Source organism: Bombina bombina, chromosome 5 (genome assembly GCF_027579735.1).
Source record: "Bombina bombina isolate aBomBom1 chromosome 5, aBomBom1.pri, whole genome shotgun sequence".
Taxonomy (NCBI): domain Eukaryota; kingdom Metazoa; phylum Chordata; class Amphibia; order Anura; family Bombinatoridae; genus Bombina; species Bombina bombina.
In genome coordinates, this window is record NC_069503.1 from 411,951,491 (window position 1) to 411,977,984 (window position 26,494).

The following is a 26,494-nucleotide window of genomic DNA, read 5'->3' on the forward strand; positions in this document are numbered from 1 at the left end:
ATCAGGATAAGGCGGTGTTGCGAACTTCTTTTAAATTTTTACCTAAGGTTGTGAATTCTAACAACATTAGTAGAGAAATTGTGGTTCCTTCATTGTGTCCTAATCCTAAGAATTCTAAGGAGAGATCATTGCATTCTTTGGATGTAGTTAGAGCTTTGAAATATTATGTTGAAGCTACTAAGAATTTCCGAAAGACTTCTAGTCTATTTGTTATCTTTTCCAGTTCTAGGAAAGGTCAGAAGGCCTCTGCCATTTCTTTGGCATCTTGGTTAAAATCTTTAATTCATCTTGCTTATGTCGAGTCGGGTAAAACTCTGCCTCAAAGGATTACAGCTCATTCTACTAGGTCAGTTTCTACTTCCTGGGCGTTTAGGAATGAAGCTTTGGTTGATCAGATTTGCAAAGCAGCAACTTGGTCTTCTTTGCATACTTTTACTAAATTCTACCATTTTGATGTGTTTTCTTCTTCTGAAGCAGTTTTTGGTAGAAAAGTACTTCAGGCAGCTGTTTCAGTTTGATTCTTCTGCTTATAATTTCAGTTTTTTTCATTATAAGATTTAAACTTTATTTTGGGTGTGGATTATTTTCAGCGGAATTGGCTGTCTTTACTTTATCCCTCCCTCTCTAGTGACTCTTGCGTGGAAGATCCACATCTTGGGTAGTCATTATCCCATACGTCACTAGCTCATGGACTCTTGCTAATTACGTGAAAGAAAACATAATTTATGTAAGAACTTACCTGATAAATTAATTTCTTTCATATTAGCAAGAGTCCATGAGGCCCGCCCTTTTTGTGGTGGTTATGATTTTTTTGTATAAAGCACAATTATTCCAATTCCTTATTTTTTATGCTTTCGCACTTTTTTCTTATCACCCCACTTCTTGGCTATGCGTTAAACTGATTTGTGGGTGAGGTGAGGGGTGTATTTATAGGCATTTTGAGGTTTGGGAAACTTTGTCCCTCCTGGTAGGAATGTATATCCCATACGTCACTAGCTCATGGACTCTTGCTAATATGAAATAAATGAATTTATCAGGTAAGTTCTTACATAAATTATGTTTTTCTACCAACTTTCCTGTCTCCCTAAATTAAAAAAAAAATGCAAATATTACTAACATAAGGTAGATTAAATATTTCTAAAATATCTTTTGTATTCATATTTTTTCATTCACTAAATCAAAAGGGGATATTTAAGCAGCTGCTAGATAAATGATTAAAACTAATAGCATTTCAATTTGTCCCATTGGCAGTGTTTGATAATGTTGTCATCACTGATTCTGGCTCCTACACCTGCCCATAAAAAGTGTATCCCATGAGTTTGGCTTGAAGAGCTCCACATTGGCTGTGTAAGTGAGCTTCAGAAGACTTTGTATTTATGTGTCATATGGATGCTAGAAAATGAAAACATGCAATCTGCAAAATAATAAAAATGTTACAACATAAATACAAAGCATAATGTCATGTTTGTTATATTTCACTTATAGTTTTAGCATTTCCAGGGCTAGCATCTGAACAAGTAACATTCTCATATTTCTTGGCTAATAATTTATTCTTTTCAATTAATACACTGATGTGACAAAATATAGCTGGTAGTATCATGTTCTTTTTATGATTTATTATTTTATTTCCCACATAATTTTCTATCAGAGAATACATAAGTTCATTGTTTGGTTAAAGGGACACTGAACCAAAAAAAAAATGTCATGATTCAGATAGAACATGCAATTTTAAGCAACTTTCTAATTTACTCCTTTTATCAATTTTTCTTCATTCTCTTGCTATCTTTATTTGAAAAAATGCATCTAAGCTTTTTTTGGATCAGAACTCTGGACAGCACTTTTTATTAGTGGATGAATTTAAACCACCAATCAGCAAGGACAAACCAGGTTGTTCACCAAAAATGGGCCGGCATCTAAACCTACATTCTTGCATTTCAAATAAAGATACCAAGAGAATGAAGAAAAATTGATAATAGGAGTAAATTAGAAAGTTGCTTAAAATGTTATGCTCTATCTGAATCATGAAAGAAAAAAAATTTGGGTTCAGTGTCCCTTTAAGTGAGCCGATCATGTTGATTTAATGTTTTATACAATGGTATTTGTCTAGAACTAACAAAATGAACTCTAAAAATCTGGTTCCTTCTCTGGCTGTTATTAATATAGTAAGAGGGCAGATGTGCGAGTTGCCAGGACTTTTCCTTTCCAATGATATAGAATGATACATTTGCAAGGTAATTTTTCACAGCTGAAAGAACCCCCAGACAACAATTTTTGTTTTATTACTGAGAACCCCCAAAAAGTTTAAAAGGATAGAAAAGTCAAAATTTTAATGTGCATGAGTGCACTTGATTTTTAAATAGACATATTTTTGGGCTATACTTCCATTAGCAAAAATGGTTCTTGCAAAAGTCATACACACATATCCTGTAAAAGACTGTACACCAGTATTTCAGAATGTCAGTAGTGGCTTGTATGACACAAATTAAGTTTTCAAAAATGCAGTACACACCACCACCAGTTCTCTGAGCAGGCATGGTGTTTGAACACTGGTGCACGGGTCCTCACAGCATATGTGCGTATGCCCTTGAAAAACAGTAATAACTTTTACAAGACACATTTTTGCTAATGGGAGTATAATGCAGAAATGCTTCTATTTAAAATTGAGATGCATTGATGCATATTTCAAATCTGACCTTTCTGTTCCTTTAAAAATGTAACATTGGTTTTCCACACACTAAAATTACCTACCACCATACTGGATGACTTTACCAAATTGATACCAATGCTATTTGGTCTGTCTTCTTTCAAACACTTGACATGTGACATTATTTTTTATTTTTAATCCTTGAAAAGGTATTATTTTTTTTATTTTTTTTTAAGGCTCTGGCCTCTATTTATCAAGGTCTGTCAGGTCCGACAGACCTCGCTGAATACGGCGAGCAATACACTCGTCGTATTCAGCATTCCACCAGCAACTCACAAGAGTGCAACGCCGCCCCCTGCAGACCCGCGGCCAATGGGCCGCCAGCAGGGGGTGTCAATCAACCCAATCATACTTGATCGGGTTGATTTCCGGCGATGTCTGTCCGCCTGCTCTGAGCAGGCACACAGGTTATGGAGCAGCGGTCTTTGTGAGCTTGATAAATATGCCCCTCTGTATCAAAAAAGAAATAAAAAAATGTTATGCTTGTGAGGCATGTCCAATAAAGCAGTTGTACTTTCTACTTCATATCCAGACTGTAATATGATGAGCCATCTTTAAATCTTATGTGGTTTTTCTCTTCTAATAATAAATAGACAAAAATTAATTATTTGAAGGGTCATTAAACTGTGGTGCACACCTTCAAAAGAATAGTAACTACTCACTTTGGCCTAGATTTAGAGTTCGGCGTTAGCCGTCAAAACCAGCGTTAGAGGCTCCTAACGCTGGTTTTGGCCGCCCGCTGGTATTTGGAGTCAGTGATTAAAGGGTCTAACGCTCACTTTACAGCCGCGACTTTTCCATACCGCAGATCCCCCTACGCCATTTGCGTAGCCTATCTTTTCAATGGGATCTTCCTAACGCCGGTATTTAGAGTCGTTTCTGCAGTGAGCGTTAGAGCTCTAACGACAAGATTCCAGCCGCCTGAAAATAGCAGGAGTTAAGAGCTTTCTGGCTAACGCCGGTTCATAAAGCTCTTAACTACTGTACCCTAAAGTACACTAACACCCATAAACTACCTATGTACCCCTAAACCGAGGTCCCCCCACATCGCCGCCACTCGATTAAAATTTTTAACCCCTAATCTGCCGACCGCCACCTACGTTATACTTATGTACCCCTAATCTGCTGCCCCTAACACCGCCGACCCCTGTATTATATCTATTAACCCCTAACTTGCCCCCCACAACGTCGCCGCCAGCTACTTAAAATAATTAACCCCTAATCTTCCGACCGCAAATCGCCGCCACCTACGTTATCCCTATGTACCCCTAATCTGCTACCCCTAACATCGCCGACCCCTATGTTATATTTATTAACCCCTAATCTGCCCCCCTCAACGTCGCCGACACCTACCTACACTTATTAACCCCTAATCTGCCGAGCGGCTGTTCCGATCAGCCAATAGAATGCGAGCTCAATCTGATTGGCTGATTGGATCAGCCAATCGGATTGAACTATATTCTGATTGGCTGATTCCATCAGCCAATCAGAAAATTCCTACCTTAATTCCGATTGGCTGATAGAATCCTATCAGCCAATCGGAATTCGAGGGACGCCATCTTGGATGACGTCCCTTAAAGGAACCGTCATTCGTCGTCTAGTCGTCGGAAGAAGAGGATGGATCCGCGCTGGAGGTCTTCAAGATGGAGCCGGTCGTCATCGGATGGAAGAAGATAGAAGATGCCGCTTGGAGAAGATGTTTGCCGGTCCGGATGTCCTCTTCTTGCCGGATAGGAGGAAGACTTTGGACCCTCTTCTGGACTTCTTCAGTGGATGTCTAGCCCCCGCTTGGGTTGGATGAAGATCTTGGAGCCAGGACGGATCGGTGAACCTGGCATGGTGAAGACAAGGTAGGAAGATCATCAGGGGGGTAGTGTTAGGTTTATTTAAGGGGGGTTTGGGTTAGATTAGGGGTATGTGGGTGGTGGGTTGTAATGTTGGGGGGGGGGGTATTGTATGTTTTTTTTTACAGGCAAAAGAGCTGAAATTCTTGGGGCATGCCCCGCAAAGGGCCCTGTTCAGGGCTGGTAAGGTAAAAGAGCTTGTAATATTTGTATTTTAGAATAGGGTAGGGAATTTTTTATTTTGGGGGGCTTTGTTATTTTATTAGGGGGCTTAGAGTAGGTGTAATTAGTTTAAAATTGTTGTAATATTTTTCTTATGTTTGTAAATATTTTATTATTTTCTGTAACTTAGTTCTTTTTTATTTTTTGTACTTTAGATAGTTTATTTAATTGTATTTATTTGTAGCAATTGTGTTTAATTAATTTATTGATAGTGTAGTGTTAGGTTAATTGTAGGTAATTGTAGGTAGTTTATTTAATTATTTTATTGATAGGGTAGTGTTAGGTTTAATTATATCTTAGGTTAGGATTTATTTTACAGGTAAATTTGTTATTATTTTAACTAGGTAACTATTAAATAGTTCTTAACTATTTAATAGCTATTGTACCTGGTTAAAATAATTACAAAGTTGCCTGTAAAATAAATATTAATCCTAAAATAGCTATAATATAATTATAATTTATATTGTAGCTATATTAGGATGTATTTTACAGGTAAGTATTTAGCTTTAAATAGGAATTATTTATTTAATAAGAGTTAATTTATTTCGTTAGATAAAAAATTATATTTAACTTAGGGGGGTGTTAGTGTAGGGTTAGACTTAGCTTTAGGGGTTAATACATTTATTAGAATAGCGGTGAGCTCCGGTCGGCAGATTAGGGGTTAATAATTGAAGGTAGGTGTCGGCGATGTTAGGGAGGGCAGATTAGGGGTTAATACTATTTATGATAGGGTTAGTGAGGCGGATTAGGGGTTAATAACTTTATTATAGTAGCGCTCAGGTCCGCTCGGCAGATTAGGGGTTAATAAGTGTAGGCAGGTGTCGGCGACGTTGTGGGGGGCAGATTAGGGGTTAATAAATATAACATAGGGGTCGGCGATGTTAGGGCAGCAGATTAGGGGTACATAGGGATAACGTAGGTGGCGGCGGTTTACGGAGCGGCAGATTAGGGGTTAAAAGTGTAATGCAGGGGTCAGCGATAGCGGGGGCGGCAGATTAGGGGTTAATAAGTGTAAGGTTAGGGGTGTTTAGACTCGGGGTACATGTTAGAGTGTTAGGTGCAGACGTAGGAAGTGTTTCCCCATAGGAAACAATGGGGCTGCGTTAAGAGCTGAACGCTGCTTTTTTGCAGGTGTTAGGTTTTTTTTCAGCTCAAACTGCCCCATTGTTTCCTATGGGAGAATCGTGCACGAGCACGTTTTTGATGCCGGCCGCGTCCGTAAGCAACTCTGGTATCGAGAGTTGCATTTGCGGTAAATATGCTCTACGCACCTTTTTTGGAGCCTAACGCAGCATTTGTTTGAACTCTCGATACCAGAGTTAAATTTATGGTGCGGCCAGAAAAAAGCCCGCGGAGCGTTAACAGCCCTTTTACCGCCGAACTCCAAATCTAGGCCTATGTTATCCTGTACCTGCAGCTCTTTTCAAATCAGTTTTCCTGTTTTAATAGTGTAAAGGTGCCAGTTAATGAAGCTCCGCCTCTTCATACGGGGGGCTGCCATCTTGGAGCTCAGGTATTCTCATAGCCTGTGACAGAAGCAGTTTTCATTTACAAACCAATGAGGTTGTATAAAGAGCTTCCGGTACGGGTGTATGATACAAAGCAAGAGTGTATATTTTTGCAGTGGCTGCTTTGCTATATTTCATTGTTAAGTGCTTTTTTAAATAAATTTTGTGTAAATGTAAAGTTCACATGATGTATCATACACACTAGCTCCAAGTAAAGGATACAGCTGTAAAATGGTGGCAACATTACTGATCTGTGAGTGTGCACTGCTTCTGTCTCAGGCTGTGAGAATACCGGAGCTCCAAGATGGCGGTGTCCAGTATGAAGAGACGGAACCTCAGCATATGACACCTTTAAGGTATTAAAAAGGAGAATTGATTTGAAAACAGCAGCAGGAGCAGGATGAAATGCAATAACACAGTCACTAGTTACTATTCTACTGTAGTTGTGCACATCAGTTTAGTCCCTTTCATTTTATTTCCAACCTCATTATTTATTCTGCTGCCAGAATTTATTTTTAATAAATGTATTTTATCTTAAAGGTCATAAAAATATATCCACCAAAATGTCCGATGGCCAAGAAAAATATTTCAAATATTGACAGGTCTATCTGTAGAAATAAGTTTAATTTTCAATTTTTTTATAAAAAGTATAGGCATCTCTGGATATAGCTGTTTTGAAATATTTATACGGTTGTTAATTTTGCTATCTGTTTTAGAATTCCGATCACTAGAATAGAGGATAAGTTGAAGTGTCAGACATCTGGTGAATGATTTATTTTATACGGTATAAATAAATAAGCATCACAACATCACATTGCAAAATCAGATGCAAAAGAATGTTACTATTCATATATCTCGGAAGATGACATTTTCACATAAGTTATATTCTGTGAAAATGCAAGTTCTTTAAATGTTTTTCAGGACCAGTAATACATTTAAGATTAAACAAAAATGTCAGTTCCATGGTCATAAGCTTTTAGGCACTGATGCAATGTTAGACAGTTATGTCTCATGTTAATTTTTGGTTTCAGTTTTTAAGAAGCAAGCAGAGAGTGAGCGTGTCTTAAAGGGACACTAAACCCAATTTTTTTCTTTCCTGATTCAGATAGAGAATACAATTTTAAACAACATTCTAATTTACTTCTCTTATCTAATTTTCTTCATTATTTAGATATCCTTTGTTGAAGAAATAGCAGTGCACATGGGTGAGCCAATCACATGAGGCATCTATGTGCAGCCACCAAACAGCAGCTAGTGAGCCTATCTTGATATGCTTTTCAGCAAAGTATATCAAGAGACTGAAGTAAATTAGATAATATAAGACAATTAGAAAGTTTTTTTTAAAATAGCATGCTCTTTCTAAATCATGAAAGAAAAAATGTGGGTGTTATTTCCCTTTAAAATATGCATTCAGTATTCCAATGCATATTGATGTTTCCTATTTGGTAGTCTTCTCCATAGAACCATATTTTTAAATATTATATTATTGTCCTCTCTTTGTATTGTCCTTTTTATGATTAACTGCTCAGTAGATCATACATTGTTCGGAACTTTATAGAATCAAGAAACTTGTTAGTGCTAATGTTTGCTGCCAGAAGTTTATTTCAGTTATATACAGGTTTTACTAATTTATTGATAGTAGCTTAAGGCAAAGAAGAATAGACAAGAGTAAAATGAATACACTGCACAAGACTTGCGGTATACGTCTGTGTTACCAAGCATCTCAAAGGTTGGTAGAATATTGTTCTAAGGTCTAGTTAGTCTACATCACTGTTGTATTGCTCATATTTGTTACATTTTATGCCCCAAATTACTAGTGGAGTGATAATTATAAGGCAGGGTGCGCAGGGCCGGATTTCCCATTAGGCACAGTAGGCATGTGCCTACAGGCGCCTTGCAGTGAGGGGCGCCTGCCTGTCAGTAACAAAAAATTTTTTTTTTGTGAGGGCATTAATTTTAGTAAGAATTGTGCTGCCAGGTGCTTACAGAGTTGAGTGTTTATTGGGAATATGTTACAGCAGTTGAGGGAGCCATGAAGGAGAGAGGGGCAAATATTAAAACTAAACCACTCCCATTTTCACCAGGCATGTTTAGTTTCACTTTTATTTTATGTACTTCTTTTGCCTCACACAGCCAAGCTCCATGCTGATGTGTAGCAGACACTTTTTGTTGAGGAATGAAAGCTTCAAAACAACAGGTTAGGACTGTACAAGGCTTCTAATGCTGCCTAGAATGACAACATAACAAGCAGAGTACTTTAACCCCTTGGCTACCAGAGAGGGTTGCAGTGTATTCACTTGTTATGTGCTGTAGGGCATTTTTATAGCCAGGGGGTTAAATTCTGATTCAGGATGAATGTTTTTGTTCTATAAAGGCCTTGGAGGTGTGGAGGTTATGTGGGACTAGCTGCTCTGCTCATTATTACAAGCGGCCAATTGTGATTTACAAATTTTACAGCCTTTAGGGCACTTTGACAACAAAGTTTGTAGACTGTAAGGCTGTAAAATGTGTATGTGTGTAAACCACTCACATGGCATATTTGTTTGTATGTATGTATATGTATGTATATGTATGTGTACAGGGAGTGCAGAATTATTAGGCAAGTTTTATTTTTGAGGATTAATTTTATTATTGAACAACAACCATGTTCTCAATGAACCCAAAAAACTCATTAATATCAAAGCTGAATAGTTTTGGAAGTAGTTTTTAGTTTGTTTTTAGTTATAGCTATTTTAGGGGGATATCTGTGTGTGCAGGTGACTATTACTGTGCATAATTATTAGGCAACTTAACAAAAAACAAATATATACCCATATCAATTATTTATTTTTACCAGTGAAACCAATATAACATCTCAACATTCACAAATATACATTTCTGACATTCAAAAACAAAACAAAAACAAATCAGTGACCAATATAGCCACCTTTCTTTGCAAGGACACTCAAAAGCCTGCCATCCATGGATTCTGTCAGTGTTTTGATCTGTTCACCATCAACATTGCGTGCAGCAGCAACCACAGCCTCCTAGACACTGTTCAGAGAGGTGTACTGTTTTCCCTCCTTGTAAATCTCACATTTGATGATGGACCACAGGTTCTCAATGGGGTTCAGATCAGGTGAACAAGGAGGCCATGTCATTAGATTTTCTTCTTTTATACCCTTTCTTGCCAGCCACGCTGTGGAGTACTTGGACGCGTGTGATGGAGCATTGTCCTGCATGAAAATCATGTTTTTCTTGAAGGATGCAGACTTCTTCCTGTACCACTGCTTGAAGAAGGTGTCTTCCAGAAACTGGCAGTAGGACTGGGAGTTGAGCTTGACTCCATCCTCAACCCGAAAAGGACCCACAAGCTCATCTTTGATGATACCAGCCCAAACCAGTACTCCACCTCCACCTTGCTGGCGTCTGAGTCAGACTGGAGCTCTCTGCCCTTTATCAATCCAGCCACGGGCCCATCCATCTGGCCCATCAAGACTCACTCTCATTTCATCAGTCCATAAAACCTTAGAAAAATCAGTCTTGAGATATTTCTTGGCCCAGTCTTGACATTTCAGCTTGTGAGTCTTGTTCAGTGGTGGTCGTCTTTCAGCCTTTCTTACCTTGGCCATGTCTCTGAGTATTGCACACCTTGTGCTTTTGGGCACTCCAGTGATGTTGCAGCTCTGAAATATGGCCAAACTCGTGGCAAGTGGCATCTTGGCAGCTGCACGCTTGACTTTTCTCAGTTCATGGGCAGTTATTTTGCGCCTTGGTTTTTCCACACCCTGTTGACTATTTTGAATGAAACGCTTGATTGTTCGATGATCACGCTTCAGAAGCTTTGCAATTTTAAGAGTGCTGCATCCCTCTGCAAGATATCTCACTATTTTTTACTTTTCTGAGCCTGTCAAGTCCTTCTTTTGACCCATTTTGCCAAAGGAAAGGAAGTTGCCTAATAATTATGCACACCTGATATAGGGTGTTGATGTCATTAGACCACACCCCTTCTCATTACAGAGATGCACATCACCTAATATGCTTAATTGGTAGTAGGCTTTCGAGCCTATACAGCTTGGAGTAAGACAACATGCATAAAGAGGATGATGTGGTCAAAATACTCATTTGCCTAATAATTCTGCACTCCCTGTATGTATGTATATATATATATATATATATATATATATATATATATATATATATATATATACACATGCACACACATCACATAAAAAAATGTTAATCTGTTCTTTTATCAAGTAAGTGTGGTATTTTTGTATTGTGGTAAATTTCTAATTTCTAATTTTAAACACATTTGTTGACCCCTGGATTACATATAATCTACAACATTCCATGTTTTCCTTTGAGAGCAACATCATATTATATTTATATTTCAGAACAAAATAAATGTAACATCTGTGTGTATTTGTACCAAAAATATCAGAGTTCACAAGATTTTTTTCATGTAGTGGAAAAAATACCTACATTTTATGTTTTCTTCCACTGGCTGCACAGGTTGTTGATGAACTTGCATGCTACTAGTTTTAATATTGCTATTGTTTACACAAAACTGTGTTTAACTCCAACAAAATGTTAAGCACATAGTCAAAGTCATCTCCAGATGGCTTGTCAATAAACATGTCCTATGAGCCCATCTGGGTCTGCACAGATGTGTATTGCTGTCTCAGAACTGACATTGACTATGTGTTTAACTCTTTTGCAAGAGGCTAACACACTTCTGTGCAAGCACTAGTGCAATATTAAAATGCTCTAGCAAACTGTCACATTTTATGTCCCTTTAAATAGGGTTTTCTTTAGAATATTTTGCATTAAAAGTTTAACATGATTTGTTTTTGTTATATCCTATACTATAAAAGGCCAAGTGTGTTTGTCCGAAGCTGTCATGCGCAGTAGAGACAGCACGCGGACAAACACACTGGCCTAAGTCCCTACCTGTTCTGCCGACTGCGCCGAGCAAAAGTGGGCGTGGCCGAGCGTGGAAGGGGGCGGGGCCTAACGCGAAGGCCCGTGAAGGGGGCGGAGCCTAGCGTGAAGGCCCGTGAAGAGAGCTCAAACAGCTCAAGAGAGGGTGGAGGGATGTGGGGAGAGGGGGGGAGATGTGGGGAGAGGGGGGGAGATGTGGGGAGAGGGGGGGAGATGTGGAAGAGGGGGGGAGATGTGGAGTAGGGGGGGAGATGTGGAGTGAGGGGGGAGATGTGGAGAGATGTGGGAGATGTGGAGTGAGGGGGGAGATGTGGAGTGAGGGGGGAGATGTGGAGTGAGGGGGGAGATGTGGAGAGAGGGGAGAGATGTGGAGAGATGTGGGGAGATGTGGAGAGAGGGGGGAGATGTGGAGAGAGGGGGGAGATGTGGAGAGAGGGGGAGATGTGGAGAGAGGGGAGAGATGTGGGGAGAGGGGGGAGATGTGGAGTGAGGGAGGGGGAGATGTGGGGAGATGTGGAGAGAGGGGGGAGATGTGGAGAGAGGGGGAGATGTGGAGAGAGGGGAGAGATGTGGGGAGAGGGGGGAGATGTGGAGTGAGGGAGGGGGAGATGTGGGGAGATGTGGAGAGAGGGGGGGGGGGGATGGGGAGAGATGTGGGGAGAGGGGGGAGATGTGGAGAGAGGGGGGGAGATGTGGGGAGAGAGAGAGGGGGGAGATGTGGGGAGAGAGAGAGGGGGGAGAGAGAGGGGGAGAAAGAGGGGGGAGTTAAAGGGGGAGAGAGAGAGGGGAAAGAGAGAGGGGGGGAGAGGGAGAGAGAGAGACAGAGAGAGAGGGGGGAGAGGGAGAGAGAGAGAGAGAGGAGAGAGAGAATGAGAGAGAGAGGGGGAGAGAGAGAGGGAGAGAGAGAGAGAGGGGGGGAGGGGAGAGAGAGAGGGGAGAGAGATAGAGAGAGAGAGGAGAGACACAGAGAGAGGGGAGAGAGAGGGGGGAGAGAGAGAGAGGGGAGAGAGAGGGGGGGAGAGAGAGAGGGGGGAGAGAGAGGGGGGGGGGAGAGAGAGGGGGGGAGAGATAGAGGGGCAAGAGAGAGAGAGGAGAGACAGAGGGGGGAGAGAGAGAGAGAGAGAGAGAGGGGGGGGAGAAAGAGAGAGAGAAGAGAGAGAGAGGGGAGAGAGATAGAGGGGGGAGAGAGAGAGAGGGGGAGAGAGAGAGAGGGGGGGAGAGAGAGAGAGAGAGAGGGGGGAGAGAGAGAGAGAGAGGGGGAGAGAGAGAGAGAGGGGGGAGAGAGAAAGAGAGGGGGAGAGAGAGAGTGAGAGAGAGAGAGAGGGGGGAGAGATAGAGGGGAGAGAGAGAGAGGGGAGAGAGAGAGAGGGGAGAGAGAGAGAGAGGGGGGGAGAGAGAGGGGCGGAGAGGAGAGAGAGAGAGAGAGGGGGGGGAGAGAGAGAGAGATAGAGGGGAGAGAGACAGAGAGAGGGGAGAGAGAAAGAGAGAGGCGAGAGAGAGAGAGAGAGAGAGAGAGAGAGAGGGGGGAGAGAGAGAGAGATAGAGTGGAGATAGAGAGAGGGGAGAGAGAGAGAGAGAGAGAGAGAGAGGGGTGAGATAGAGAGAGGGGAGAGAGAGAGAGGGGAGAGAGAGAGGGGAGCGAGAGAGAGAGAGAGGGGGAGATGGAGAGAGAGAGAGAGGGGGAGAGAGCGCAAAAGAGAGGGGGGAGAGAGAGAAAGCAAAAGAGAGTGGGAGGGAGAGAACGCCAGGGATGGGACCACTGTACTGCAAAAAATGGCCCGTGTGAACGGGCTTTAGGACTAGTATAATAGAAATTGTATGGCCATTTGAGTCAAGTGAATATTTATTTTTGGTGTAGCTTCCAGTACAACAAATATTGCAATTGGTGTGTGTATTTGTGTATCTCCATAAAAGGGAAAATGCAATTTTACATCTAATATTTATTTTTCGTTGTCCTAAATAATAAAAAAAGTCCTCATATTTTTTCCACTTTTTTTTTTTGAGGGGGGGGGGGGGGTAGGGGGGCGCATCAGGTTTTTGTGCCTACAGGCACCTGAGGTGTAAATCTCTGGACTGCGCTGAAATTAGCACCCAAATTGATATTACAAGTCCATGATTAAACAGATTTATCAGAGAAGGTTTAGAGTGGCCAACATCCCTTAGCCCGTCCTATACATTCAATGAAGATTGGGACCACGCTAAATTTCACTGATATTACCAATTGAAAGTTATGGTCGTACTCTAGAAGAATTAGCCCTGAGACCTGAAGTAAAGTGTTAGGGCTAAAATAATAGTTTTACAAAACACATGTAAAACATTAAAAGAAAATATTACACTCAAATATAAACATATTTAATTAAAAAAATATATGTTTAATACTGAAAAAATGTTTTCAATGTTTTAAAATGTTTAAAGGTGATATAGTATATGACAAGGTATTTTACTGGGAAGGGTTCAAATGTGTATGTGTATATATATATATATATATATATATATATATATATAATTCCAGATGAACTCTGCACTCACTCCATGTATACAACTGCCTGGGGTGCATCCAATGCCATAAAGTGCCAATCTAAAGTCCCGAAATAAAGAGCACTCACCAGGGCTTATTATCACAAAGCAACCAAAGCTTTGAAATTAAAGAGCTAGTTAGTGGTCCCATGAAATGTCTTAGTGGTCCCTCTTTTTAAACTATTAATTTTCTTATTTTTTTTACGTAAACTTGTATTTTGCTGCTATACGCTTCTAATATACATTTGTATTAAGAATAAAACACTCTTTGAATACAATTATATACTAATAAATATTTTAAACTTATTGTCATAGCTAAAAAGAGAATATTCTTGTTCACAGGGCATCTTCTGAGGCAGGAAAAATTGCACACATATATTTATAGCCAGGGATATACACACACTCAGATATATATGCACACACACACAATCACAGATACACACAAACACTCTCACACACACACAAACACTCTCACACACACAAACACTCTCTCACACAAGCTCTCTGTTACACACTCACACAAACTAACTCTCACACACTCTTACAAATAAGACTCATACACACTTTTAAACACTTTGTCTCACTCTCTCATATTCTCACTAGCACACACACACTCTTACATACAATTGTTTTGCAGTTATTATGGATTATTACTGTAGCACCCCTACTTCTTAAAGGCACTAACAGCCATACCTTTACAAGGTAGTGTTTTACATAGCCTATGCTACAGCAGGACAAGGAGAATGATAAATAAGAAAAGTAAGTATAAGTAAATATGATACATTCTGCCATCTCCATTGTGCGGCCATTGATAGGGTACCAGCTAAGGTTGCTAAAAAAACTAAGACCTTAAAGTGTAGAACCACCTCTACTATAGATAAACTTTTAGCAATCAACTTTTTCAGGCAAGGTATATTTTATACTGATTAGGGGATTAATTCTTCATGTGTCATAGACACCTTGTTTTCTGTTATATATCCCCCTATCATTTGAGAATGGCCTGAAAAGTGCAGTGTTACTGTGAGTAAACTGCAACAGCCTCTACAATTACTTTATTTGTTATTTGAAAATTGTTGTGTGGGGCAGTATTAGAAAAAGTAGTAATAACCTAATTTGAGAAATCTTTACAAAAATGAAAGTTAATGACAGATACATTTTGAAAATAGAAGACAATTTTCCAAACTCCTCCCAAGAAATTTCAAGGCCGTCCGGGACCACTTTGTGTATATATATATATATATACAGGGAGTGCAGAATTATTAGGCAAATGAGTATTTTGACCACATCATCCTCTTTATGCATGTTGTCTTACTCCAAGCTGTATAGGCTCGAAAGCCTACTACCAATTAAGCATATTAGGTGATGTGCATCTCTGTAATGAGAAGGGGTGTGGTCTAATGACATCAACACCCTATATCAGGTGTTCATAATTATTAGGCAACTTCCTTTCCTTTGGCAAAATGGGTCAAAAGAAGGACTTGACAGGCTCAGCAAAGTCAAAAATAGTGAGATATCTTGCAGAGGGATGCAGCACTCTTAAAATTGCAAAGCTTCTGAAGCGTGATCATCGAACAATCAAGCGTTTCATTCAAAATAGTCAACAGGGTCGCAAGAAGCGTGTGGAAAAACCAAGGCGCAAAATAACTGCCCATGAACTGAGAAAAGTCAAGCGTGCAGCTGCCAAGATGCCACTTGCCACGAGTTTGGCCATATTTCAGAGCTGCAACATCACTGGAGTGCCCAAAAGCACAAGGTGTGCAATACTCAGAGACATGGCCAAGGTAAGAAAGGCTGAAAGACGACCACCACTGAACAAGACACACAAGCTGAAACGTCAAGACTGGGCCAAGAAATATCTCAAGACTGATTTTTCTAAGGTTTTATGGACTGATGAAATGAGAGTGAGTCTTGATAGGCCAGATGGATGGGCCCGTGGCTGGATTGGTAAAGGGCAGAGAGCTTCAGTCCGACTCAGACGCCAGCAAGGTGGAGGTGGAGTACTGGTTTGGGCTGGTATCATCAAAGATGAGCTTGTGGGGCCTTTTCGGGTGAGGATGGAGTCAAGCTCAACTCCCAGTCCTACTGCCAGTTTCTGGAAGACACCTTCTTCAAGCAGTGGTACAGGAAGAAGTCTGCATCCTTCAAGAAAAACATGATTTTCATGCAGGACAATGCTCTATCACACGCGTCCAAGTACTCCACAGCGTGGCTGGCAAGAAAGGGTATAAAAGAAGAAAATCTAATGACATGGCCTCCTTGTTCACCTGATCTGAACCCCATTGAAAACCTGTGGTCCATCATCAAATGTGAGATTTACAAGGAGGGAAAACAGTACACCTCTCTGAACAGTGTCTGGGAGGCTGTGGTTGCTGCTGCACGCAATTTTGATGGTGAACAGATCAAAAACACTGACAGAATCCATGGATGGCAGGCTTTTGAGTGTCCTTGCAAAGAAAGGTGGCTATATTGGTCACTGATTTGTTTTTGTTTTGTTTTTGAATGTCAGAAATGTATATTTGTGAATGTTGAGATGTTATATTGGTTTCACTGGTAAAAATAAATAATTGAAATGGGTATATATTTGTTTTTTGTTAAGTTGCCTAATAATTATGCACAGTAATAGTCACCTGCACACACAGATATCCCCCTAAAATAGCTATAACTAAAAACAAACTAAAAACTACTTCCAAAACTATTCAGCTTTGATATTAATGAGTTTTTTGGGTTCATTGAGAACATGGTTGTTGTTCAATAATAAAATTAATCCTCAAAAATACAACTTGCCTAATAATTCTGCACTCCCTGTATATATATATACTTCTATGTATATATATGTATACATGTCTGTGTATGTATATATATGTGTATTTATGTGTTTAGATGTATAAATATGTATGTGCACACATAAATACATACCTATATACACATACAGTTTATAGAAATATATATATATATACATACAGTATATAAGCAGCAAAAAGAAGTGCAGAGTCCTCAGTACGATTAAAAATTCAACATATTTATTCAAAACAGGATAAAATCCAACAGCAGCATAGGAAATGCAGGACAAGAAAGAAACGGTTTGACTAGTTTCGGCTTGTGGCCGTAATCATAAACCTGCCATACAATACATCTGAGGTAGTTTAAAAAGGGAGTACTACTCAATGATTGGCTAAATTAGATGGGAGGAATAAACCTCCCCACTTAACCCCTAATATGCCTGGCTAGATGTGTAAAATAAAAAGAATATGTGTCATAACTAAACAATTGCATTACAGTTCATTCAGAAGGTGTGTGTGCACTCATATAAATACAATTAATACAATAGATGTAATATATATATGCAGATTATAAAGGACAGTAATACTGGTTTCAAAAGACATATTAATTACTAATCCTCTCAGGTGTCCTCAGTTAACTAAAATATATTAACCATGTCTGGAACATTATGGAATCAACATCTCAGCCCATATTACTGCAATAAAATATAATTGAATGCATAATTGTATAGTGCACATACATACATATTAGATGAAATAACAAAATAACCTATTATGATGCAAATAGTATCTTTGTGTTTACAAATATCGGAGCAAATGGAATGTTATTCCTTTACACAGAGAGGTAAGTAGATAGATGGTTGAATGAAAGGTGCGGGGGTACCAACCAGAGATAGTTGACCCAAAACATGTAAAGGGTATAAAGTGTACATGGAGCTAGCCAAACAGTTATGTTAAAAAGTATAACAATAATGTTTATTATTAAAGGAATTCTTAAAGAGTATATTGAAGAGTATATATACTACTGTGGGGCAGGAAGTATGGAGGACATTAGCATATATAAAACATGGAAATAATGAATATATTAATATATTTAAATAAATATATTCAAATATATTAAGATTGGAAAATATTTAATCAAATGGTTCATAACCAATGATTGATCAAGTCAAATTCTGAATTAAAACCATCAGGGATCTGAGTCCTGAGTTTGAAAATCCAGAACGTTTCTTGTTTAGCTAAAAGCCTATCTTTATCACCTCCCCTGGCGGGTCTTCTGATGACTTAAAATTGCCCTCCATTTAAATGATCTCACATCCCCTTTGTGTGCCTCAATAAAGTGCCTTGACAATGCTGAACAGGAATTCTTGTATTTTATATATCCCAGGTGCTCACGTATCCTGGTACGTATATCCCTGCTTGTCATACCTACATACTGACAGTGATGTTGTATGCACTCAATGAGGTACACTACATAGGATGTTGAGCATTTAATACATCCCTTAGTTTTAAATACTTGGTTAGAGGTACATGAATAAAATTCCTTTCCTTCAACAATGAAGTCACATGCCTTACATCTTCCATCTCCATATTTATAAGTTCTTTGGAAATTAAGCCAAGTAGTAGGTTGTTGTTCTTGTGGTAATTGAGTGGGAGATAGTGAATTACCTAAGGTCTTGTTTTAGAATATACACATTTAAACCCCTTTTTGATCACGTCCTTCAGATCTTTATCACCATAAAGTAGTGGAAAATGTTTCTTCAAAATAGCACAAACTTCATTGTACTCCGAAGAATATTGGGTGATAAACATAGTTCTATCATCTCCACTTTTAATGGGTTTTGATCAAGGGCATTCTGCCTGCTAATTCCAGCCACTTCCTAAGCCACGTTCCGCACCATCTCTGGTCGGTACTCTCTCTCAATCAACCGATCAGTCACACAGTCACATTCCTCCATAAAGTCTCTATCAGTGCTGCAAATTCTCCTTGTGCGCAAGAATTGCCCTCTTGTAATCCCTTAAATATATGTCTGGGGTATGAACTTTTGTTGTGTAGTAGCGTGTTACCTGATATAGGCTTTCAATATAATTTGGTGGTAACTAATCCTGTGTCAGTGTTGTCTACCAGAGTGATATCCAAAAAGTTAATACTCCTCTTATTCCATTCAAAAGTGAAATTAACTCCATTGTCACAGCCATTTAGAAAGTGCACAAAGCTCTCTGCTTCTGATTCAACAGACGACCACACATTAAGCAGGTCGTCTATGAAACGTTTATACAAATGTATGTAATTTATGAAGGGGTTGCTATCTGTATAAACAAAAGTTCTTTCCAGCCATCCCATAAAGATATTTTCATATGAGGGGCGCAAATTTTGCCCCCATGGCTGTGCCTTGTTTCTGCAGGTAGTATACCCTTTCAAACAAAAAATAATTATGTTGGAGTAAGAATTTGGTTACTCTGAGGATAAATTCAGTGGCTCTACTATCTATACCATATTGTGGCTGCAAAAAATATTTAATGGCTCTAATTCCCATTTCCTGTGGGATACTTGAGTATAGAGCCACAGCATCTATCGTTAACGAGCTGAACTCAGAGGTCCATGTCAGATTGTCTACCAATTACAGTACATGTGTTGTGTCCTTAATATGACTGTGTAAGGATTCCACAATGGGCTACAATATGGCATCCAGCCACTCAGATAGAGGCTCCAAAAGGGAGCCTATGCCTGAGACAAGTGGTTGTCCCTTAATGTTTGTCAATCCTTTATGAACTTTGGGTAGATGGTGGAACACTGGGGTAATAGGATTATTGACATTTAAGTATTTCATGGTTTCAGTATCCAAAAATCCCCCATTCACACCATCATTCAATAGGTCATATAGCTCCCTTTGAAATCTCCTTACAGAATCATACTGCCTCCCTCACTAGAGGACCTATACCATGAATCCAGTACTTTCAGTCACTCTACTTCTACTACCCCTGCTTTTCCTAAGTTTAAAGAGGTTTCTAAATTTTACCCTTTACATAGCAGAGGCAAAGCTCTAGAGTTATTCCAGAAATGAGTGGTTGAGGATCTTACTATCAATCTAAATTTAAAGCTGTACAGTACGTGAAATACCTGGTTGGTCTTGATTTATTGTTGAAAAACATTGGTAGTGCACATAATAGGCTAAAACATCATATGGGTTCACACTATATGCAGATTTGTAATCATACATACATGGTACATGAAAAATAAAAACAAAACCTGTAGTGCTGGCACTAAAATATGGTAAAATTAAAAAGTATCCTAGGTATAGGGAAAAGTGACAGTCCAAATCTTCCAATATAGAAAAATACAAAATATTTACTGCCAAATCCAATTCTATGGCGTCCCACAAGAGTTCACATAAAAAGGATCACAGATGATTACATTCAATTATGCCCCCAATGACTCTAAATGAGTTCCACAAACGATCCCTATAAAAAATCAAAACATACAAATTGTGCAATACACTTTGCAAAAGTTCTCCCCTATAAGAGAGACACTCACCGGATAACCCGATAGCCCAATAGCTTTATATTATTTATGTACGATTAAAAATTTGCATATAGTGTGAACATATATGATGTTTCAGCTTATTTTGAGCACTACCTATGGCCTAGATTTAGAGTTGGGCGGTAGCCGTCAAAACCAGCGTTAGAGGCTCCTAACGCTGGTTTTTACCGCCCTCTGGTATTTGGAGTCAGTCATTAAAGGGTCTAACGCTCACTTTTCAGCCGCTACTTTTCCATACCGCAGATCCCCTTACGTCAATTGCGTATTCTATCTTTTCAATGGGATCTTTCTAACGCCGGTATTTAGAGTCGTGGCTGAAGTGAGCGTTAGAAATCTAACGACAAGACTCCAGCCGCAGAAAAAAGTCAGTAGTTAAGAGCTTTCTGGGCTAACGCCGGTTTATAAAGCTCTTAACTACTCTAAAGAACACTAACACCCATAAACTACCTATGCACCCCTAAACCGAGTTCCCCCCACATTGCCGCCACTCTATTAAAATTTTTTAACCCCTAATCTGCCGCTCCGTACATCGCGGCCAGCTACGTTATCCCTATGTACCCCTAATCTGCTGCCCCTAACATCGCCGACCCCTATATTATATTTATTAACCCCTAATCTGCCCCCTCACCGTCGCCTCCACCTGCCTACACTTATTAACCCCTAATCTGCCGAGCGGACCGCACCGCTACTATAATAAAGTTATTAACCCCTAATCCGCCTCACTCCCGCCTCAATAACCCTATAATAAATAGTATTAACCCCTAATCTGCCCTCCCTAACATCGCCGACACCTAACTTCAAGTATTAACCCCTAATCTGCCGATTGGAGCTCACCGCTACTCTAATACATTTTTTAACCCCTAAAGCTAATTCTAACCCTAACCCTAACACCCCCCTAAATTAAATATAATTTTATTCTAACGAAATAAATTAACTCTTATTAAATAAATTATTCCTATTTAAATCTAAATACTTACCTGTAAAATAAACCCTAATATAGCTACAATATAAATTATAATTATATTGTAGCTATTTTAGGATTAATATTTATTTTACAGGCAACTTTGTATTTATTTTAACCAGGTACAATACCTATTAAATAGTTAATAACTATTTAATAGTTACCTAGTTAAAATAATTACAAAATTACCTGTAAAATAAATCCTAACCTAAGTTACAATTAAACTTAATACTACACTATCAATAAATTAATTAAATAAAATACCTACAATTATCTACAATTAAACCTAACACTACACTATCAATAAATAAATTAAATACAATTCCTACAAATAAATACAATTAAATAAACTAACTAAAGTACAAAAAATAAAAAAGAACTAAGTTACAAAAAATAAAAAATATTTACAAACATTAGAAAAAATTACAACAATTTTAAACTAATTACACCTACTCTAAGCCCCCTAATAAAATAACAAAGACCCCCAAAATAAAAAAATGCCCTACCCTATTCTAAATTACAAAAGTTCAAAGCTATTTTACCTTACCAGCCCTTAAAAGGACCTTTTGTGGGGCATGCCCCAAAGAATTCAGCTCTTTTGCCTGTAAAAAAAAAACATACAATACCCCCCCCAACATTACAACCCACCACCCACATACCCCTAATCTAAGCCAAATCCCCCTTAAATAAACCTAACACTAAGCCCCTGAATATCTTCCTACCTTGTCTTCACCATGCCAGGTATCACCGATCGTTCCAGGCTCCGAAATCTTCATCCAAGCCCAAGCGGGGGCTAGACATCCATCATCCGGTGGCTGAAGAGGTCCAGAAGAGGCTCCAAAGTCTTCATCCTATCCGGGAAGAAGAGGCGATCTGGACCGGCAACCATCTTGATCCAAGCGGCATCTTCTATCTTCATCCGATGACGACTGGCTCCATCTTGAAGACCTCCACCGCGGACCCATCTTCTTCTTCCGTTGACTTCCCGATGAATGACGGTTCCTTTAAGGGACGTCATCCAAGATGGCGTCCCTCGAATTCCGATTGGCTGATAGTATTCTATCAGCCAATCGGAATTAAAGTAGGAAAATTCTGATTGGCTGATGGAATCAGCCAATCAGAATCAAGTTCAATCCGATTGGCTGATCTGATCAGCCAATCAGATTGAGCTCGCATTATATTGGCTGATCGGAACAGCCAATAGAATGCGAAGGTAGGAAGATCTTCAGGGGCTTAGTGTTAGGTTTATTTAAGGGGGGTTTGGGTTAGATTAGGGGTATGTGGGTGGTGGGTTGTAATGTTGGGGGGGTATTGTATGTTTTTTTTTTACAGGCAAAAGAGCTGAATTCTTTGGGGCATGGTTAGGTAAAAAAGCTTTGAACTTTTGTAATTTAGAATAGGGTAGGGCATTTTTTTTATTTTGGGGGTCTTTGTTATTTTATTAGGGGGCTTAGAGTAGGTGTAATTAGTTTAAAATTGTTGTAATTTTTTTCTAATGTTTGTAAATATTTTTTAATTTTTTGTAACTTAGTTCTTTTTTATTTTTTGTAGTTTAGTTAGTTTATATAATTGTATTTATTTGTAGGAATTGTATTTAATTTATTTATTGATAGTGTAGTGTTAGGTTTAATTGTAGATAATTGTAGGTATTTTATTTAATTAATTTATTGATAGTGTAGTGTTAGGTTTAATTGTAACTTAGGTTAGGATTTATTTTACAGGTAATTTTGTAATTATTTTAACTAGGTAGCTATTAAAAAGTTCTTAACTATTTAATAGCTATTGTACCTGGTTAAAATAAATACAAAGTTGCCTGTAAAATAAATATTAATCCTAAAATAGCTACAATATAATTATAATTTATATTGTAGCTATATTAGGGTTTATTTTACAGGTAAGTATTTAGCTTTAAATAGGAATAAGTTATTTAATAAGAGTTAATTTATTTTGTTAGATAAAAAATATATTTAACTTAGGGGGGTGTTAGTGTTAGGGTTAGACTTAGCTTTAGGGGTTAATACATTTATTATAGTAGCGGTGAGCTCCGATCGGCAGATTAGGGGTTAATTATTGTAGTTAGCTGGCGGCGACGTTGTGGGGGGCAGATTAGGGGTTAATAAATATAATATAGGGGTCGGCGGTGTTAGGGGCATCAGATTAGGGGTACATAGGGATAATGTAGGTAGCGGCAGTAAACGGAGCGGCAGATTAGGGGTTAAAAAAAATATGCAGGTGTCAGCGATAGCGGGGGCAGCAGATTAGGGGTTAATAAGTGTAAGGTTAGGGGTGTTTAGACTCGGGGTACATGTTAGAGTGTTAGGTGCAGACGTAAGAAGTATTTCCCCATAGAAAACAATGGGGCTGCGTTAAGAGCTGAACGCTGCTTTTTTGCAGGTGTTAGGTTTTCTTTCAGCTCAAACTGCCCCATTGTTTCCTATGGGGATATCGTGCACGAGCACGTTTTTGAAGCTGGCCGCGTCCGTAAGCACCGCTGGTATCTAGAGTTGCAGTGGCGTTAACTTATGCTCTACGCTCCCTTTTTGGAGCCTAACGCACTGAAAACCCAGCCATTCTGTGAACTCTAAATACCAGCGGTATTTAAAAGGTGCGGGAGAAAAAAAGCCCGCCAAACTCTAAATCTAGGCGTTAGTTTTTCAACTGTATCTATTTTACTCCTTTTTTAGGGTTTTTAGGTTAGGTTACATTGTGTAAGCATTTAGATAACAGGATATATTCTGTGTACTGGTCTTGATTTATTCGTATCTTACTACCCCACCAAGGCAGCTGTTCTTCCAACCCTCAAGGGAACAACCAAACGTTAAACTTACACAACACTAGACTCCACTAAAGGGCATTGTTTGTCAATTGAATCAGAAGTCTAATTTGCAGTTGTTAAACACATAGTTATATGCAAACAATAGTGCAGTAATAAAAAGCTCTAACACATGAAAACATTTTCTTATTGCACTTTTAAATCACTTTAACATCACTATTTTCAAACAAAAATATTTTAACATAATTAAAACATGATTAGTTACTCCTCTTTAATAAAATGTTTTGCATTTATTGTCCCTTTAAGATTTTGATTTACATGATTTAAAGGATGCTTAAAACATTCAAATGCTGGATTATATATATAACGTTTAATAAATATTTATTTTTGAGAATGTCATTGGAAATTTTAATCACATCATGGCAAATTATAAACACAAATGTATCCAGACTACTGACAGAAATGATTTAACCAGCACTAAGCTATGGAATACCTCAATTTCCAAATTCATGACACATTTTGCTGTGTTTGTTATGTTTCACTGGATCTTTTATGTTTGCTCAGGCAGTATTTTAGATTTGTTTTGCTGCATTAGAGCTTCAACGGTATTTGCTTATGTTTCAGAGAGATTTCTCAGCTGAAATGAATGGTTTTGTTACTTACAAATTTATAGTGTTCACATTCTGGAAGAAAGAGAAATATTAAACAGAATCATTTTTCTGGGCCTGATGAAATAACAGATATTCTTTTCGGATTATTGTGATTTAAATAATAATAATCATAATTGCTAACAACCTTGGACAAAAATATAGTACTATTTACTAAAGAGATAGCTATTAAATATATCTATGTCCTCAGTCATTTTTCAAAGAAGGGAGGGGGTGTAAAATGCCTTGAACACATAAAATTGTTAGACGCATGAGCTAAATATCATTTTAAAAATCTTGGCTCAGAAAAGTAATTCAAGTAGACGCTTCTTGGCTATAAAGATCTGAATTCCAGGGGGGTATTTTCCTCTTTTGCCCAGCTCTCCGAACACCCATGATCATATGTGTATAAGAAGGACACTCTGAAGGTAATACATATTTTTTTAGGATTCAACAAGGCCAATTTCATACACTGCTTCTGTAGAATTTCTCCCTTTATATTCCATATCTTTCTAAAACTGTGACAGGTTTTTTTTGCTCTAGTAAAAACGAACCGCTGCCAATGTCTCAAGCTAACAAAAAAAAGGTAAAACATCTTTACTGAGTGAGAGCATGCTTCAAAAGATAAGTGTTATATAGAGTACAGAGGAGTTTTGGCATGGTTTATTTCTTCTGGAGTGTTGAAACACTAAGCTGGTTTCTTGTCTATTTCAGCACCACCAGAGCCTTTACTGTGTAAATTTGCGGATGGAGGACAAAAAAAGAGACAAAATCAAAGTAAATACACACAAAATGGGAGGCCGTGGCCCAGAGATGGAGAGGTAAGAGGAAAATCTATTTATAAGTAAGTGTGTTTGGAAAGTACCAAAGAAGCTATAATATTATCACAATGTATCTTTAATGATCTATTCATTAGCTTATGATTTAGATAGAACAAACAATATTAAGCGACTTTGCAATCTTCTTTTATTATCCAAATCACTTAATTTTTTTTGTCCTTTGCTGAAGGAGCGTAAATGCACTACTGGAAGGTAGCGGAACAAATTGGGTGAGACAATGACAAGAGGCATAAATGCTTAGCCAGCCACCAATCAACAGCTGCTTCCCAGTAGAGCATTGCTGGTCTTGAGACTTCCTGTGTATGTTTTTAAAGAAAGGATACAAATAGAACAAACCAAAATAGATAATAGAAGTAAATTATAAAGTTTTCTAAAATTGAATGAACTATTTGAATAATGAAAGTTTCATTTCTCTTGTTAGGTGTATCCAGTCCACGGATCATCCATTACTTGTGGGATATTCTCCTTCCCAACAGGAAGTTGCAAGAGGATCACCCATAGCAGAGCTGCTATATAGCTCCCCCCCTAACTGCCATATCCAGTCATTCTCTTGCAAGCTCTCAACATAGCTGGAGGTAGTTAGAGGAAAGTGGTAAAATATAGTTAGTTTTTTCTTCAATCAAAAGTTTATTGTTTTTAAATGGTACCGGAGTGTACAATTTTATCTCAGGCAGCATTTAGAAGAAGAATCTGCCTGCGTTTTTCTATGATCTTATCAGAAGTAACTAAGATCCACTGCCGTTCTCACATATGTCTGAGGAGTGAGGTAACTTCAGAGGGAGAATGGCGTGCAGGGTATCCTGCAATAAGGTATGTGCAGTTAAGTTTTTCTAGGAATGGAATTTGCTAGAAAATGCTGCTGATACCGGATTAATGTAAGTTAAAGCCTAAATACAGTGATTTAATAGCGACTAGTATCAGGCTTGCTATCAGAGGTATATACTCTGATTAATGTGCAATATAAAACGTTTGCTGGCATGTTTAATCGTTTTTATATATGCTTTGATGATAAAACTTATTGGGGCCTAGTTTTTTTCCACATGGCTGGCTTTATTTTTGCCTAGAAACAGTTTCCTGAGGCTTTCCACTGTTATAGTATAAAAGTTACAGTTGGTGCAGTTAAAATTACAAACTGTGACATTCAGCTTCCCTCAGCAGTCCCCTGCATGCTATAGGACATCTCTGAAGGGCTCAAAAGGCTTCAAAAGTAGGATCTGTGGCAGTTGTTATGACTG

At 38.6% G+C, this 26,494-nt stretch overlaps 1 protein-coding gene across 1 annotated transcript in view; it reads left to right on the plus strand.

Moving 5' to 3' along the window:
* RBMS3 (RNA binding motif single stranded interacting protein 3) overlaps positions 1–26,494 on the plus strand; it is a 1,116,133-nt gene that overhangs the window by 899,289 nt on the left and 190,350 nt on the right. Inside the window, exon 7 of the mRNA XM_053714248.1 lies at positions 25,135–25,241. Within this exon, the coding sequence (XP_053570223.1) occupies positions 25,135–25,241 (107 nt within the window). The remainder of the gene's footprint in view (positions 1–25,134; positions 25,242–26,494) is intronic.